The sequence below is a fragment of the Strix aluco genome, chromosome 16 (genome assembly GCF_031877795.1).
Source record: "Strix aluco isolate bStrAlu1 chromosome 16, bStrAlu1.hap1, whole genome shotgun sequence".
Lineage (NCBI taxonomy): Eukaryota > Metazoa > Chordata > Aves > Strigiformes > Strigidae > Strix > Strix aluco.
Genome location: NC_133946.1, coordinates 16,434,710 through 16,449,738, shown reverse-complemented (window position 1 = coordinate 16,449,738; position 15,029 = coordinate 16,434,710). Strand labels below are relative to the sequence as shown.

General features: G+C 40.0%; 1 protein-coding gene across 7 annotated transcripts in view; it reads left to right on the top strand.

The window, feature by feature from the left end:
• PTPN5 (protein tyrosine phosphatase non-receptor type 5) overlaps positions 1-15,029 on the top strand; it is an 85,965-nt gene that overhangs the window by 46,759 nt on the left and 24,177 nt on the right. For 6 of the 7 annotated variants that reach the window (XM_074841910.1, XM_074841914.1, XM_074841909.1 and 3 more), the window contains 5 exons: positions 640-821; positions 1,722-1,841; positions 3,698-3,781; positions 8,959-9,197; positions 12,156-12,345. In XM_074841910.1, coding sequence (XP_074698011.1) covers positions 640-821; positions 1,722-1,841; positions 3,698-3,781; positions 8,959-9,197; positions 12,156-12,345 — 815 coding nt within the window. The remainder of the gene's footprint in view (positions 1-639; positions 822-1,721; positions 1,842-3,697; positions 3,782-8,958; positions 9,198-12,155; positions 12,346-15,029) is intronic. The other variant, XM_074841913.1, reaches the window with a different exon arrangement.

Below are 15,029 nucleotides of genomic sequence, written 5' to 3'. Positions count from 1 at the left end.
GGATTAGCCACTCCAGTGCATATTTCCACTGAATAGAATAGCATTACAACATTATTAAATAGCTCTTGAGTATGAATTCATCCAAGAAGTAGGTTATTAGAATAAAGTCTATTTTATTAGTGCCTTTAGGACACTCAGCCAAAACCCAGAGCCCTTGAGCGCTTTTCAGACACATAACTTGAAACAGTCTCTACCCAGAAATTTATAATCAAATTAGACAAAGCAGACAAGTAAGGGGAAATAGACAAATTGAGGCAGGGGAGGGACAAAATGGGTTCTCTGCCACCATGTAGCTGGGAAGTGTGGAGCTAGGAAATAGCCCAGATGGTTTCTTTTAAAAAGTAGAAACGAAAAGGTGCAGCAATGTAAATGAGAATTTATTAACAACAAAGCCCAGAATCTGTACCTCCGGAAAGAAAGGGAAAATAATTTATCCGCCCACACTCACTTTTTTCTGACGAAGGCAGGTGAATACAGCTGCACTAATAGAGTGTGACGCTCACAATCCTGAGCCGCGCTTACTGATGCAGAACTGAGAGGTAACCATCGTCTCTAGGAAAACAATAGCCCTTGCAGCCTCTGCGGGGGCTGCAGGGTTACATACTATTCATTCCCTGCACATGTCATTTTCACGTGAAGGTCTTTCCAATCCAGCTGTTATGGAGTCAATGGATGAAGCCGAAACGCAACAAGGACAGCTGAACAGGAAGGAGCAGTCCCTGAAAACCTCTCAGAAAACGGCACTGTGTGGTTGGGCTGGCCAGTGGAATGGATTAATGCCTGGAGGCAACATGTATCTGTTTGTCCTCTCACAGATACTGGTAAGGTATCTTGTCATCACTTTGAAATGCTGGGACCGTTCTTTTAACTTTGCTGGCTTGGGTGGTGACCTCCTCATTCATTGTAGATGTAGCGATGGACATAGCTGCAGTCCTTTCATTTCTGCAGCCACCTCTCCCAGCCTGGCTTTGCAAACAGCCTTTTGATGTCCCTGACTCCCATCCCATTCCCTGCCCCTCTGCAAAAGCCTTCTTTGCCAAATGACCCATCTCCCAACAAATCTGTTTTCTGTAACTGATACGTATGGGGGTAACTAACCATCTCATTAAGAAGTGGACTGGGAGGTGTATCCTTTAAAGTTGCAGTGTGCCCTTGGTGGTTGGGGATGAGGATATACCTCTCTGTGAGGGTGTTAAATAGAGCATTGTTGCTTTTGTAGTTTTATGTTCATTGTGGTGTGTGCAGCAACCTTAAGTGGTTTAAATGAAACGTTTCAACATGTGTGTGTTTGTGAATATGGCTGTTTGTGAGAGCTTTGCATAGTATGAGATAGGCCTTAATAGGCTTTTAATAACATACAGAGTTCATTGAATTACCAGTTTTGAGCTAAACATAATAATGCTGAAAGTTCAGAAGTCGGAAGAATCTGTTGCTTTTTCGATGTACAGGCTACCGTGGGCAGTTCTTTCGCTAGCGTAGAGCAGAGTAAGCTTGCTTAACTCAGTGATATGCATCTAGTTAATGGTAGCTGAGCATTTAGCCTTCAGTCTTTTTATTCTTGTCAAGCTACAGCCTAGAAAATACCTGACTTCATAAAGCAAAAATGATGATCAACATGAAATCAATGAGAACTAAATTAGTTAATTATGCAGTCTTGAAATGAAAATGAATGTTTGTATAATGAGAGATGCTTATTATGTATTTTCTGATTGATTGCACAGCTTCTCTGCATGATGCTGTGGTACAGCACTTACGGGACCATCCCAGCAGCTCAGAATACCTTTGACCTGCTGTCTTACTTGCTTACCCCATTTAAACAGTTTTTGTCAGATCAAGGGGAGGTAAGTCCCTATACTCCTCTCATATAGTTGATGTCAGTAGCCTTGGGTGGTGCTTCTAATATCTCTTCTGATTAAAAATATAATATACATATTTTTCATATAATACAGTGACTGCTGCCATTGTGTGTGTGTCCTGAAACAGTGAAAAACATTTTCTGAAAAAAGATCCATATTTTATCTTCAGGGTACAGGGATGAATTTTTGGCTATGGTGTTAGATCAGCACAGCAGATTTTTCATAATGTGCAAATGATTGCAAATGAAACAAAGCAATAAGAAATCAGCCCACTAAGGTTTAGCCCACTGTAAAGGGAGAGCTGGAACTTAATTTATTAGGATGGATTGAAGCTTAAATTATGGAAGAATGGATCAACCCACATAAAGGGTGCAAATCACAAGATACTCAGTCACAAAAGTCTATTTTTGTGGAGTGTTTAGAGGATATCTATGTGCAGTAAAAGTATTTCAGGTGTACTAGGTTTACAGATTCAATTATATCTACAAAGCTACCCCAGTAAAATTGCTTAGCTTCTCACCATGACGTAATGACACATATACCGGTATGATTCATCTGATAAATTACTGGGGTAATTATACCCAGTGCAGATTTCTGTAGTGTGGACAGAACCTTAATTAAATGTTGAGCAGTTACTTTCAAAAATCAGGTGAAATATATTTGCTATCAGAATGCTTAGATTAATTGTACGTAATCTTCGTAGCATAGGCTATGCAGTACAAAAAGGAAATCTGACTCAGTGCCTCTTGTGGCTGAAGTACAGTGGAGACTGTTTTCTGTGTTTTCATAGCAGTCTTTGAGCTGCATGTCACCTGCTCTTTTGTTATTTGAAAGAAGCACCTTTTCTTTGACCTTTCTCCACTGGATTTATTATGCACAATCAGAGCTCTTCATAGAGTATTGCCTGTATCTTATTTGCAGTGGGTCAATCGTTAACAAATTGTTCCTTACAGAAAATCCCTGATTTATATGATTTTGACTTAAAATAAGTGTTCGGTGTGGAGGAAACCAATTCCTAGAATGCACCACAAGAACACCCCAAGTATAACTGTGCAGATGTTCATGCATATATTTGGGGACTGTTTATTATAGCACTATTTACCATGCAAATTTAGACTTGAAAACAGTAAAGGCAAAGAAATCTTCTGACGTGAAAATAAGCAAATGTAAGTTCTTAACTCTGAATTTCTCTTGAGCTGTACTAATGGGTCAGAAACAAAATAAATTTCCTTGCCCACTGAAGTCCATTAGAATTGAGTTTTGCACCTACTACTGAGAATAGGCTGAACTCTAAACTACTTAAACATGACTAAGACATTGGAGTGAATTTCACTGCCAGTGTGTGAATGAACCTGATGGTATTTCACAGAACGTGTAGAAAGCATAGAAAAGTCCTCTTGTGACTGGGTTTTATGTAAGGACCCACACACATGGGAACAGTACTAAATTTTCGTCAAAGCCCTTTGCCACAGTATAAAATTACACTGACTGTGGCAATGAAACATTGCTCCAGGCTGCAAAATTGAATTGTGGATCCAGATCTCAATTTTGGCAATGCAAGAGGGTAGGGAGCAGAGTTCCTGTGTGCCTTCACAGTGAAATCTGGTTTTTAGACCTTCTGAGATGCTGGGGCTTAAAGAGGGTTTCAATTTCAGTCTTCTCTGAAGCCTGGCATTTTTTCTGTTGGTGGTGGTGGCTTTTCCACAGACTAGAGTATGGTATGACTAAATCTGCATGGGAAATCCAAGAATGAATACACGGTTTGCCAAGAGCATGCATGCAGATGCTATACTGTGCCCCTAAATACTTCATGAATCATTGTCAATTCTGTTGTTTCACAGGACCTGACTAGAATTGGGAGCATTGTGGTATCATACATCCTGCTGTCTTTAGCTTCTCTAGGACTGTTATTTGTAGGATCTCTGGTAAGTTATGATACTGTGCAAACCATATTCATGCCCTTTTTCAGTGAGGTTTTATAAGATGTCCAATTTACCCAAAGTTGTTGATGTTATGGCTAAGTTGATTGTAAAGCAGCATCCTTGGGGCTATTTCTATATCATTATCTGCTTGCTTTATGTAGAGGAGTCACGACTACACTTACCCTTATTCAATTTCTTGATGAACGGGGGATTACGCTGATGGTTTTTATTCTTTGCATCCACAGATGGACAAACTATTTTCACGTAAATAGAAGGGATATGGTTCAGTAATGGGACCATCTAATATTGCTGCCTTATGAATTGCCTGCAGAACATCCGTTGACTTAAGTGGCAGAAAGAGCTGTTCCAGAGCACCAGTGTACTTGTGAACGTAATGCCCTTGTAGATGTAGGCCAAGGCCCCAGCTGCAGAACAAGATTAGAGGCATGACTACAATTAATCTAGTTAGCTGTCAGCTGTTTGGGAACAGGGGCAGTGTATTGTGTTTCTCCATTGATTGTGTAACTGGCACAAAGTTGTGTGGTAGATAGGAAGGCTATGGAGAATTCTTTCTTTTTAGGGAGCTCTAATTGAACATGGCTTTCCATGCCCCTCTGTACTGTTCTGTTAGAATGGGAATACAGTTGCTGAACATGCAGGTGGAACATCATCTCCTGTTCTTACAGCAGTGCACCATCAGGTAGCTCAGGAAGATGAAGCTGTTCTGCGTCCATGCCATTTGAGTGATGCACAGTATAGTGAAGTACATCATAGAATCACAGGACTGTTCGTGGGAAGGGACCTCTAGGGATTGCTAGTCTAACATCCTGCTTGAAGGAGGGCTGTTGCCAACACTCGATAAGGTCAGCCTTGCATTTTTCTACACAGGTTTTGAAAACCTCCAGGGAAGGAGATGTATCATCTCTCTGGGTACCTGTGCCATGGCTGCATGGTGCTTTTGGGGAACAATTTTTTTCCTAATGCCTGATCTGAAATTCCCAAAGCTTAATGTCCGAGCTGAATTTCTGCAGCTTGTGGCCATTGTCCCTTGTGGTATCAGCTGCCACTACCAAGAAGAGTCTGGCTGCGTCATCTCTGGAGCTGCCCTTCACGTAGTTGGAGGTGGCTGTTAGATCACCCCAGCCTCCCCTTTGCCAGAATGAACAAGTCCAATTCCCTCCACGTTTTTCAGAGGTCATGTGCTCCAGACCCCTGATCTCCTCTGTAACCTTCCACTGGGCCCACTCCAGTTTGTCCATATCTGTCTTAATTTGGAGGGCCTAAAACTGGACACAGTATTGAAAGTGCAGCTGCATCAGTGCCAAGGAGAAGGCAATACCTCCTTTGATTTGCTGGCCACACTCCCCGGTAGGAAGTTCGTTGTATTACATACCATGGTTAAGCTCACTCAGAGGCAGCACAGTGGCAAAATCTTCTGTTTAATGTGTTGGGTGAATGTACTTCTTAAAACTATTCACGAGGCATAGTAATTAGTGTTAATGCCTCCATTATTGTGATCACTGATGTAGGCCTGGAAGTTAGCTGGATTTATGCTATATTCTGCAGCTGTTCCTTATCCAGATGAATTTTGTCCTCAAAAAATAAACTTCTGGTGATTTTGTAATTGCAAACATTAAAGAACAAAATTAATATATCTGAGAATTGTGATGAACTGTGTGAATTCCAGGTAATTTTGCAGCAAAACATTCTGAGCTGGAAATCAGAATAGTAGAGGTTTGATTTTTTTTTTTTTTTTTTTTTTTTTTTTGTCCCCTGCATATCCAACCTATTTCTTGGTGGATGGAAACATTTTATTGCTGACCTGTTCTTAGCACAGAAAGTAACTTTAAATGAAAGCTCTCTGTGCCCAAAAATTCTGGATTGAATAGCAGGGAAATCAGAATAGCAGGGGGTGATTAGCTGGAAATCAGAATAGCGGGTTGTGATTTTTCTGCATATCTAGCCTATTTCTTTGTGGATAGAAACATTGCTGACCCATTCTTAGCACACAAAGTAACTTTAAATGAAAGCTTTCTGTGCACAAAAATTCTGATCTCAGTTTGAACTGCTTTGCATATGTAGTAACTCCTTGCAAGTGAACACTTATACCAGTGTAGATGAGAGCAGACTTGGCCCATTTTTAAGTGTTGCTTAAAACTTTTGTACAGAAAATGGTTTTATAACCATTTCTGTGTAGTCAAGCTTGCTCTGTTTTGTATTCCAGTGGTCTGTGCTAACAGTCTTCTAGCTAGAGTGGAGGTACATATATCACTGTGTGTCACTGTTCTCTAGATGATTTGCAGAGTATCAGAATATAGGAGAGAGGCTGTTTAGAGAGAGCATATGAGCCTTGTTCCTTCCTACCTACCAGTTACCTTACTCTGATATCTCAGGTCATGCTGCTTTGCAATTTGAAAACATCTGCTTCTACCAGTATTTAGGGAATAAGGTATACAATAGTCATTAGCAGAACACTGAAAATAATGTAGTGATGGAGCTAAGCAGGGTTTCTAGAATCCCAGCCTGGTGGACAACAGATAGAAGACTGTCTTCATGCAACTTCATTTTCGCTGTGTCTCAGCTGAGTGACCTCTCTCTTTCTTTCTCTTAATGGGTTTTAAGTGATGTGCTGCCTAGAAGGGACCTTGAAGGGGTCTTTTACGTTGAGGAGTGCCTTTATGATGAAATCTTTCTTTCCCAAATGTACCCTTCTCTCTTTATAGATGGACCTGATACATCAGTCCCACAATGATGTATATACTAGATGACATACCAGTGAAAAGCAGATTATGTGGTTTTTTTATTCAGCAACTGTGGTAACTTACAATAATCATTTAGTAGTTTCCTGGGGAAGGGAGAAAACGTGCTTGTTTATACAGGTACTTTGTTGCTTCAATGTAGAGCAATAACTGTTGGGCCACGTAACAAGGCTGAGAAATGGTGGTCAGGCAGATTCTCAGAAGTGATACCAAGAGAACAAAGGCCCTGTCTGGTCTGTGCACATGCTAAAGTGCAGCTCATTCCTATATCAGGGAATTTGTCACTCTACACACAGAGCGAGTTTTTCAGGAGAGCAGACCTCAGCTGACGTTTGAAGCACTTTTCTGAGAATACCCAGGTACCAGAATGCATTGGGAGGTTAGCAATCACAGTGAAAATTAAGGGCTGGATAGAGTGCTTGAGGCTTGTATTAGTGATGCTGTCTGTTTTCTGTCTCATACAATGGTGTGTTAAGACCCAGGCAGCTGCAGAGAACCAGCATTGAGCTGTCTAGTCCTCCTGAACAGGTTTTCAGAGCTATTTTTCTATTATTTAGTTTAATCCCATCACTTTTAAGTATAACTTGATTTCTTCCAGTGTCTTGGGCAGCTCCTTATTTTCCATACACTTCTTTCAACATAGAGAAAAGCTGCTTAGTTTCTATGGTGAAATTTTTGTTCCTTTGGATTTACACTGCGTTAAATCACCAGTAAAATCAGTCCTGTGTCATCATACCAGCTCTAGAATCTGTAACATATAATTGGTACCTAGACCTGACACTTGGCCCTCAGTGTTGGTTTTTAGTAACAACAGCACTCTCCAGCAGTTCAAAGTTGTTGAGCGGATGCTTTATGCTGTGAACTGCTCAGCTGTTAGTCTTGCAGTATGTGAAAGAACCATGGCTATAGTACTGTGGGACTGCCAAGCTCTAGAAGTCATCTTGGGGAATGAAAATAGAATCAGATCTTCAAGCTTCTTGCTTGTCATCCAGCAGTCCAAGTATCTAGGACAGGCTTAGTTCAGACTTGGCCCAAAATGTGTGTAAAATAAGTCTAGTAATCATGTTCTTATGTTTGCTTTTGTAATTTCTGTGTACTCTGATTAACTGGAAAAAAAAGAAAATTTTGTTTGAAGTTTGTGAGAGTCTAACATTTGCTAAAGCTGACTGTGGACAGAAATTAAAACTTGCTTCACTTCATTCTTTACGCTCAGAGAAATGAGAGTACGTGAAGACACACAGGCACAAGAAAATTGTTGCTTAAAATCCTATGTTGTTTAAAATCCTAAAGCTAATGTGATTTAGTAGCCTAGGAAGATAAATTTGACCTTTTTTAATGGTACATTTTCTAAATTCAACTGTCCCTTTAAAAGCCATATAAGGAAAGGACAGAAGAGGCTTTACTTTGAAAAATATGACCTGTTCTTCTTAGTCTCAAAAGAATGTATGACAGTACAATATCATTTGTGTAACATTTAGCCTGAGTGATACTGCTCCAACTTCAATGCTAGAGGGATGAAGTTCACAAGGTTGGTTGAAGCTGTAAGGTTCCGGATCCTGGAGTTCAGAGGTGGGCTTGAAATTTTTAACTGAGGCCTGTGTGGAGGATTAAAGAGTCTACTGATAAAATCTCCAAATCTTCTAGTCTGCCACAGCATCTGTGCAAACCAATACAATACAGTAATCTTTTAGGTTCATGCTATTTCAAACCTTTCATTAATTTATATTATAAACTTTGATAATACATTTATGTGCTATAACTTCACAAGATTTATTATTTAATGTCTATACCATGTTTAAATTAGATAATTAGATTACAAAACAGTCTTTACCACTGGCCAAAAACTGATATGAGCATTCTGGACCTCAAACCAAGTACACTAAAATCAAGGCCTCTATAAAAAATAATTGATTTATCTATGAATTTGGGGTACAGTGCCAGATTATCAAAGGTGTGCAGTTCAGGAAAATCATATTTACTTTTCTTAACCCAACTATATCTAAATTTTAGATGGAAAACCATTAAGTCAGGAGAGGTATGATTTGTACAGTAGTACAGTAGATATCTATTTTGTAAACAAGCCTAGGAAGGGTAAGGAACTGAACAAAAGGACAGTGATATCACGTTGGCTTGCATATGATGGTCACAAGCACATTCCGCTTCCACTGTATCCCTGAGTTAAGCCTGGCCAGCTCTGTGGAAACCTCTGTGGCTGAAAGCAGGTTTGAATGGGTAGACATGAATCCTTGTAACATGCACCACAAAGCTACTCCTGCATGGAATATTCCTGTCCTCTTCAGTACTCTCCAATTCTAGTACGTTATAGTGAGCTGGGATGCTGCCCTAAAGACCCGTCCTCTAGGCTGTGTGGAAGGGCTGACAACAAGCAGAAAGCTTTTTTTAAATGTTTGTTTCCTCCAGTGTTGGCATCTACTCAGAGCCCGTCCAGACCCCCCCTTTCCGCTACAAGAGGACAGACGCCAATCTGTGAGCCGTCAGCCTTCGTTCACGTACTCAGAGTGGACAGAGGATAAAAATGAGGATGACTTCCTAGATTTGGATCCTGTACCAGAGACTCCGGTCTTTGACTGCGTAATGGACATTAAAGCGGAGACAGATCCAGCTACTCTAACGGTTAAATCCGTGGGCTTGCAAGAAAGGTAGGGTAGATGTGACTAATAGGGCAAAGTCTGGTCCAAGATTTTGTGGATTAGGAGTTCTGTGCCTAGTAGGAAGCTTTATTGCCTTCATGAATGTCACTTTAAAATGTGTTTTCAAAGCCAAGCACCTGCTTTATTTCCTGTCTTCTTTTTAGTCCAGTCATAAATATAAACATATTAGCCAAAAAACATACAGTTTCTAGACAGCTGTCAACAAGTGTTATTCAAAAACATAGTTTCTTTCCTTTGAAATATCCCTTTGTGTTTGATCACCTTCTTGCCATTCCCCAAGATAGCACCTGCATAGCATGTAATCCACTACAGGTGGTGAAAGCTTTTACCTCTGAAAGAGATGGATCTTGTTAATTTTTTTCTGTCGCTCATGCTGGAGTCCTTTTTCCAACAGAAAACCATAGGACAAGTGGTAACCTACAATAATTGTCATATAAATGGGTTAGTCCAAAAGTAAATTAATTCCTTTTTAAATTAACGCAGTAATGAAACTTTGAGGTGAACTGGTGTTCACTGCTTGAACCATCAGGGCAGTGGAGGTTCTCAGAGAGATTGGCAGCTGGGAAAAGGCAGTTTTATGATAAAAGGAAGATCTTTCTCTGGTTTGTGTTCTTTCAGTTGTCTTAGCGAAATAGCACAAAGAAATTGATGATAGAAATCCTGTGAAGAAATTCTGCAAAGGTGATCATGTTATGAATAAGAATGAGGTTACTGAAGGGCTCAACACAGCAAAGTATCATCTTTCTTTATTTCTAGGTTTGCAAGCTTAAATGGAGTGGTAACCATAGTTAATTCTCATATCTAAAACTTAAAACAAAGGGCAGAACTTAGATTTTTAGAAGTATGATGCTGAGTTTCCGAAGCTCCACATGACACAGTAAAAGGAAATGTTACAGAAGAGGCTTTTAATTTGCACTCTGTGAGCTTAGAATGTTTTTTGTCACTTTATTCTTGGCTACAACATTTGTCCTAAAATGTCCTACCATTTATTGTTATATTCTACTTTAAATATGAGATTGCAGTAATCTCTGGGGCTTGTCCCTGAACCTGCTGCTATTGGTGAGTTTTGCTGTTGCTTTTCATTATGGATAAAATTGGGCTTGAAATGCATCAGTTATTTGTGCTTTTCACTACCCCTGATTTCGTTCCATCTCTCTCATTTTAAAGATGCTGACATTTCTTAGGTGACTGCTAGCCTGCAGGAAAGATATTCACTGTTTCAAGAGAATTGGGGAGTATCAGTTGGGGAATATCAATTGGTTCACACAATGAATTACAATGAAAAAAGCTGTCAAAGGGGTACAGAAGAGAAAAAGAAAGCAATTGCTTGAAGTTCTCGCAGTAGGTAGAACGTGTACGCTTAAGATGTAAAATAAACTTTCAACATACGTGTGTGCTTGAGAAGCCATCATTTCAGGTTTGAGCTGTGCTCTGATAGATTTCATTTACATCAGGCATTGGTCTTCCTTTGTTTGGTGGTGTGTTGAATTATCTACTTATCCCTCTTTTGCATCCATTCAGCTTCTCCATCTTACTTCCCTCTCATTCTTTAACCACCTACGCCATTAGAAGGGTAGTCACTAGTTAAATTCAAACAGCACTGAATGTTAGTCTTAAGAAGAAACAATCTCATTTCCTCATGCTGAAGAACTATCAATATATTAATGTATGTAGCCTCTTCTACCTTAAAAGAACCAAAAGCATTCGTTATCAAATGCAGCTGTTTCTAAGGAGGAATGTAGTAGCTATTTAATACCACACAGGAGCATGAGGTCAAAATCTTTTGAAAGGTGTCACTAAAGGTTCAGTGTCTACCACTAGTGGTCATGTTTCATCCAAAATCATTTCCCCATGACTCTGAATCATAGCAGGAGGCTGGCTGCACATTCTTTTGGAAAAACTCCTGAATCCAGAAAAGGGCTGTGATCCAAGTAACAACTTCTACTGTCTTCTCTGTGAGCTGGCCATGCCAGCATGTTTACATGGTTTTTCAACAGCTCCTGCAAACACCTCCTAACTAGATTTTGCCAGTTGAGAGTCATCAAAAATAAGTTTACTGTGTGGATGTATAGAACATTACACCTAGTCATCATCGTATTGTGTGATTCTATTATTATGTTAAAGATATTTAAATATAGATTCACTGATGGCATTTGAATCTTACTTTTGTCTGTGATCTGTGAGATTGACAGAAGCTCGGAAATGCTTTAAAACTGCATTCAATAAACAATGCAGGCATTTTGACTTTCATTTTGTTGTGTGGCTGACTTACAGTAAAGCCACTAAAAATTCTACACTCAACAGCATCTGTGTTTTTAATGTAACTGTTAAAATGTTTGGACCTTCATTTTACCCTTCTCATGATGTACTGTTGTGGAAAGAAAGTTCTTCAGACAGAAAAATTATTCACTGTAATGGTTGGCTTCTCATGTCTTTATTAGTGTTGAACTGGTGATGTTTATCCTAAGATCTTACCCCACTGATGTAGTCTGTGCTACTAATAAAGGATTATTCAGTAGGATCTGGCCTGACTAAAACTAAGACCAGGATTTTCACCTATCACGTCTAAAGTGTCAGTCCATATTTAAGCATCCAAAAATATGTTGTGATTTACACAAGTATGAAAACTTTCCTGCAGTTGCCTGCTCAGCACCTTTGACAAGCAAGTTGTCTTCTGTTTAGGTGATGAAGTATACAGTTACCTCACTACAGACAACACTTTGAAAGTGTTGGCCTTCATATTCCATTGTGCAAAGTCATTTTCTGGTCTTGTTGACGCAAGAAGCATCACCCGTTGTCACAGTTAGTGACCAAAATGTACACAGCAGAACCAGCTGTGTGTTTTCTGAAGTTGCTGTTTATCTGTCATTGGGACCGTGTCCATTGCTGACCATGATGGGTCAGTCTGTTCTGTTGTAAGCAAACTTCGATTGCTGTGTTTTACAGGAGAGGTTCAAATGTTTCACTCACTCTGGATATGTGTACCCCAGGCTGTTCTGAGCAAGGTTTTGGCTATGTCATGTCACCACGGGAACAGTCAGCCCGAGAATACCTCCAGACGGCATCAAACATCCTTACTGAAGAGGAATTGCACAAGAAAGCACTGGATCCTTTCATACTCCAGGCAGAGTTCTTTGTGAGTATCTGATCTCTCTTTTAGGAGCATCAGAAAAATGGAATGTTGTCTGTCTTCTATGAACCTTGCTATTATTTTCTGCAAGTCTAAAATTAGTACAAACTCCACTTCCATCAGTGAAACGTTTAATGCAATTCCTAAATTTGTCATCCCTTGAAATGACAATGTCTGAAAGCTTTCAGTGATATTGTCACTTAAAAACTAGAGAATTGGTTCTGGCAACGAAAAAAAAGCTTTGTTTTCACAAGTCTTTTTTTTTTTTTTTTCCTTCGCATGCTACTTTTTAACAAAAAAAACCCCCACTTTTTCACTAGAGTACAGAAAAAAAAGCCAAGTGTGCTGTAGGTATAACTTCCTGAAATGTGTCTGGAGTTGCCCTAGGGATGAAATTATTCCAAGTGCATGCTCTTTGCTGTTGAATGCTTGGCATGGAGCTGCTTTCCAAGCCTGAATGTTCTCCAGTTAACTGAAGCACAGGATGGCGATGTCACTCAGCAGGAGCCATAGAAAGTATGTCTTACTGGGGTTTTTTTCTGCAGAAAAATTATTTACTAGTTGTAAGCTGCTCTGTCAGTTGCTTTTAAGAATTTGAAGTATGTTTCCTTGGCTCACTGTATCCACTGTTGCTTTGGGAGAAAGAATTCTTTCCCTCATTTTGGGAAAAAATATACATACACAGATGAAGCAAGCAGTTGAAAATTGGATTTCTAAGTAGTAGGATAAAGGCCAGATGCGTTTCAGTGTATTGAGTACACTGACTTTTTAGATCTTTGCATTTTATGAGTCTCTTCCCTTATTGCTTGAGTGTCCATGTGATAAGCATTGTCATGTTTATTATACCTAACAAAAAAACATGCAAAATGCTGCAGTGGCTAGGAGTATTACGTCTGCTAGGCAGGGTTGTAAATTCCTGCACGAGACAGAAGGTAACCAGGACACAGTCTTTGCATGCTGGGGTATTTCAGAGCACATGATCAAGAGTTAATAATGAAGTTAATGCTGCCAAGTCAAATATTCTCTTAAGCATGGAATCTCAGCAGAGGAAGAAGATGATGATGTTTTGCAACATAACAGGCCTTTCAGCCTCTCCTCTTTATGACCTGTAAGGGTCTGAAAGGACAGGAGTAACACTTTGATTATCCCTTGCTGTCCTCCCTCCTTGTGCAATTTCAGGGGTTTTTTCAGTTTACAAGCACAGGGGGAGATGAGATAGTCTGGACTTCTGTTTTAAAACAGACTGCTAGGTATCTGTGGTCCTTAATTCACTTAATGCTATGCAAGTTGAAGAAAAGCAGCTTTTGTGTAGGCAAGCCCTGATTCTTTTAAAGTAAAGCATCAGTTGCCATTCTAGGGAGGAAATGTTCACTTACTGAGTGTCTGAATTGACTGATGAACAAGTCCACATACAGTTTCATCAGTCTCTGAGGTGCACTGTAGCTTTCAAGCAAAGAAAATAATGTTAGAAGTAAGAAAAAAATACACTTCATTTCTCTGAGAGATTTTGAATTAGTTTTCCTGGTGTTCAGAAGATCATTCTACAGCCAAACTATCCCAAGCCATTTTCATTCTTTAATGAAAACTGAAAAAGCATAGATAAAAATGCTGTGTAATCAAAATGTCATTTCCATAATTAAAAATTGTAAACTAGTTTGTTTTTTTTATGAAACAGTTATCACCAACTAGCTCTGCATCATGTCTTTTCAGTCTGTCTAACCTACTTGGTTTTCAAAGTCCAGATCTATGATGTGTTTCATTTTGGAAGGAAAGTCAGAGGGGATGTCACTTGCAGGGCTAAGTCCTGAAATTCTTACAAGATTCAGAGGTTTCACTCAGGCAGAAGTCCTGTTGACTTCACCAAGAATTTGCTTGACCAGTGAATGACTAAGTCCCAAAAACAGACCTGGGAGCTTGGCTCAAGAAGGAGTTTTGGCTGACTAAATACCAAGTAACAGTTGAGGAGAACATGAAGGTTTTGTTCCCATGCCGTTCCCCAGACTGATAGGAAACTACTTCAACAAAATGTTTTTATTATTAATTGCCTCTGGTTAAGCCCAACAGTGCTGTGTAAGAGACAGAACGCAGGTAGTCAGTCTTCTAAAGTTCCAGAATTTAACATAGTCCATAGCTCTGCTTATCTTAATTTCTTCCTCGAGTGAGGCTTGTCTTACTCAACCCTGACTCCTGTTACCAGTATGTCCAGTGTTGGCCTCTCAAATCCAGTGTGCAGCTGCTGGGATGACCAGCTATGCTCCCAAGCTGCTGTGAGCCCTTTCTCTGCTGAGCCTGGTGAACACATCCCATCTCATCGCATGCCCACTGACTCCAGTTGGTGAAAGGTTCCTGTTTGTTCCTGCCTGGCCACTTAACTTGCAGGAGATGAGTAGTGGAGAAGAAGCCCCTCCATCTTTCTGTGTTCTTTGGCTCAGCAGTGTAGAGAGCAGGTAATCCCTGAACACCTCTTTGCTATCCTTGCCCATGGAGCTTTGAAGTGTGGTGAGCAAAGAGAGTGACACTCCCCAGCTCCATAGAGGCAGGTCAGCATGCCAGCCTGTCACAACATGTGTCATAATTTGTTGCTTGGTGAGAGTCAGTAGCAAATTATTTCCTTCTGCCTTCAGAGAGGAAGAGAGAGTGTGAGTCAGAAAGGATGGTGTCTGAGGTCCACTGCTTTTGGAGCAGAGTAT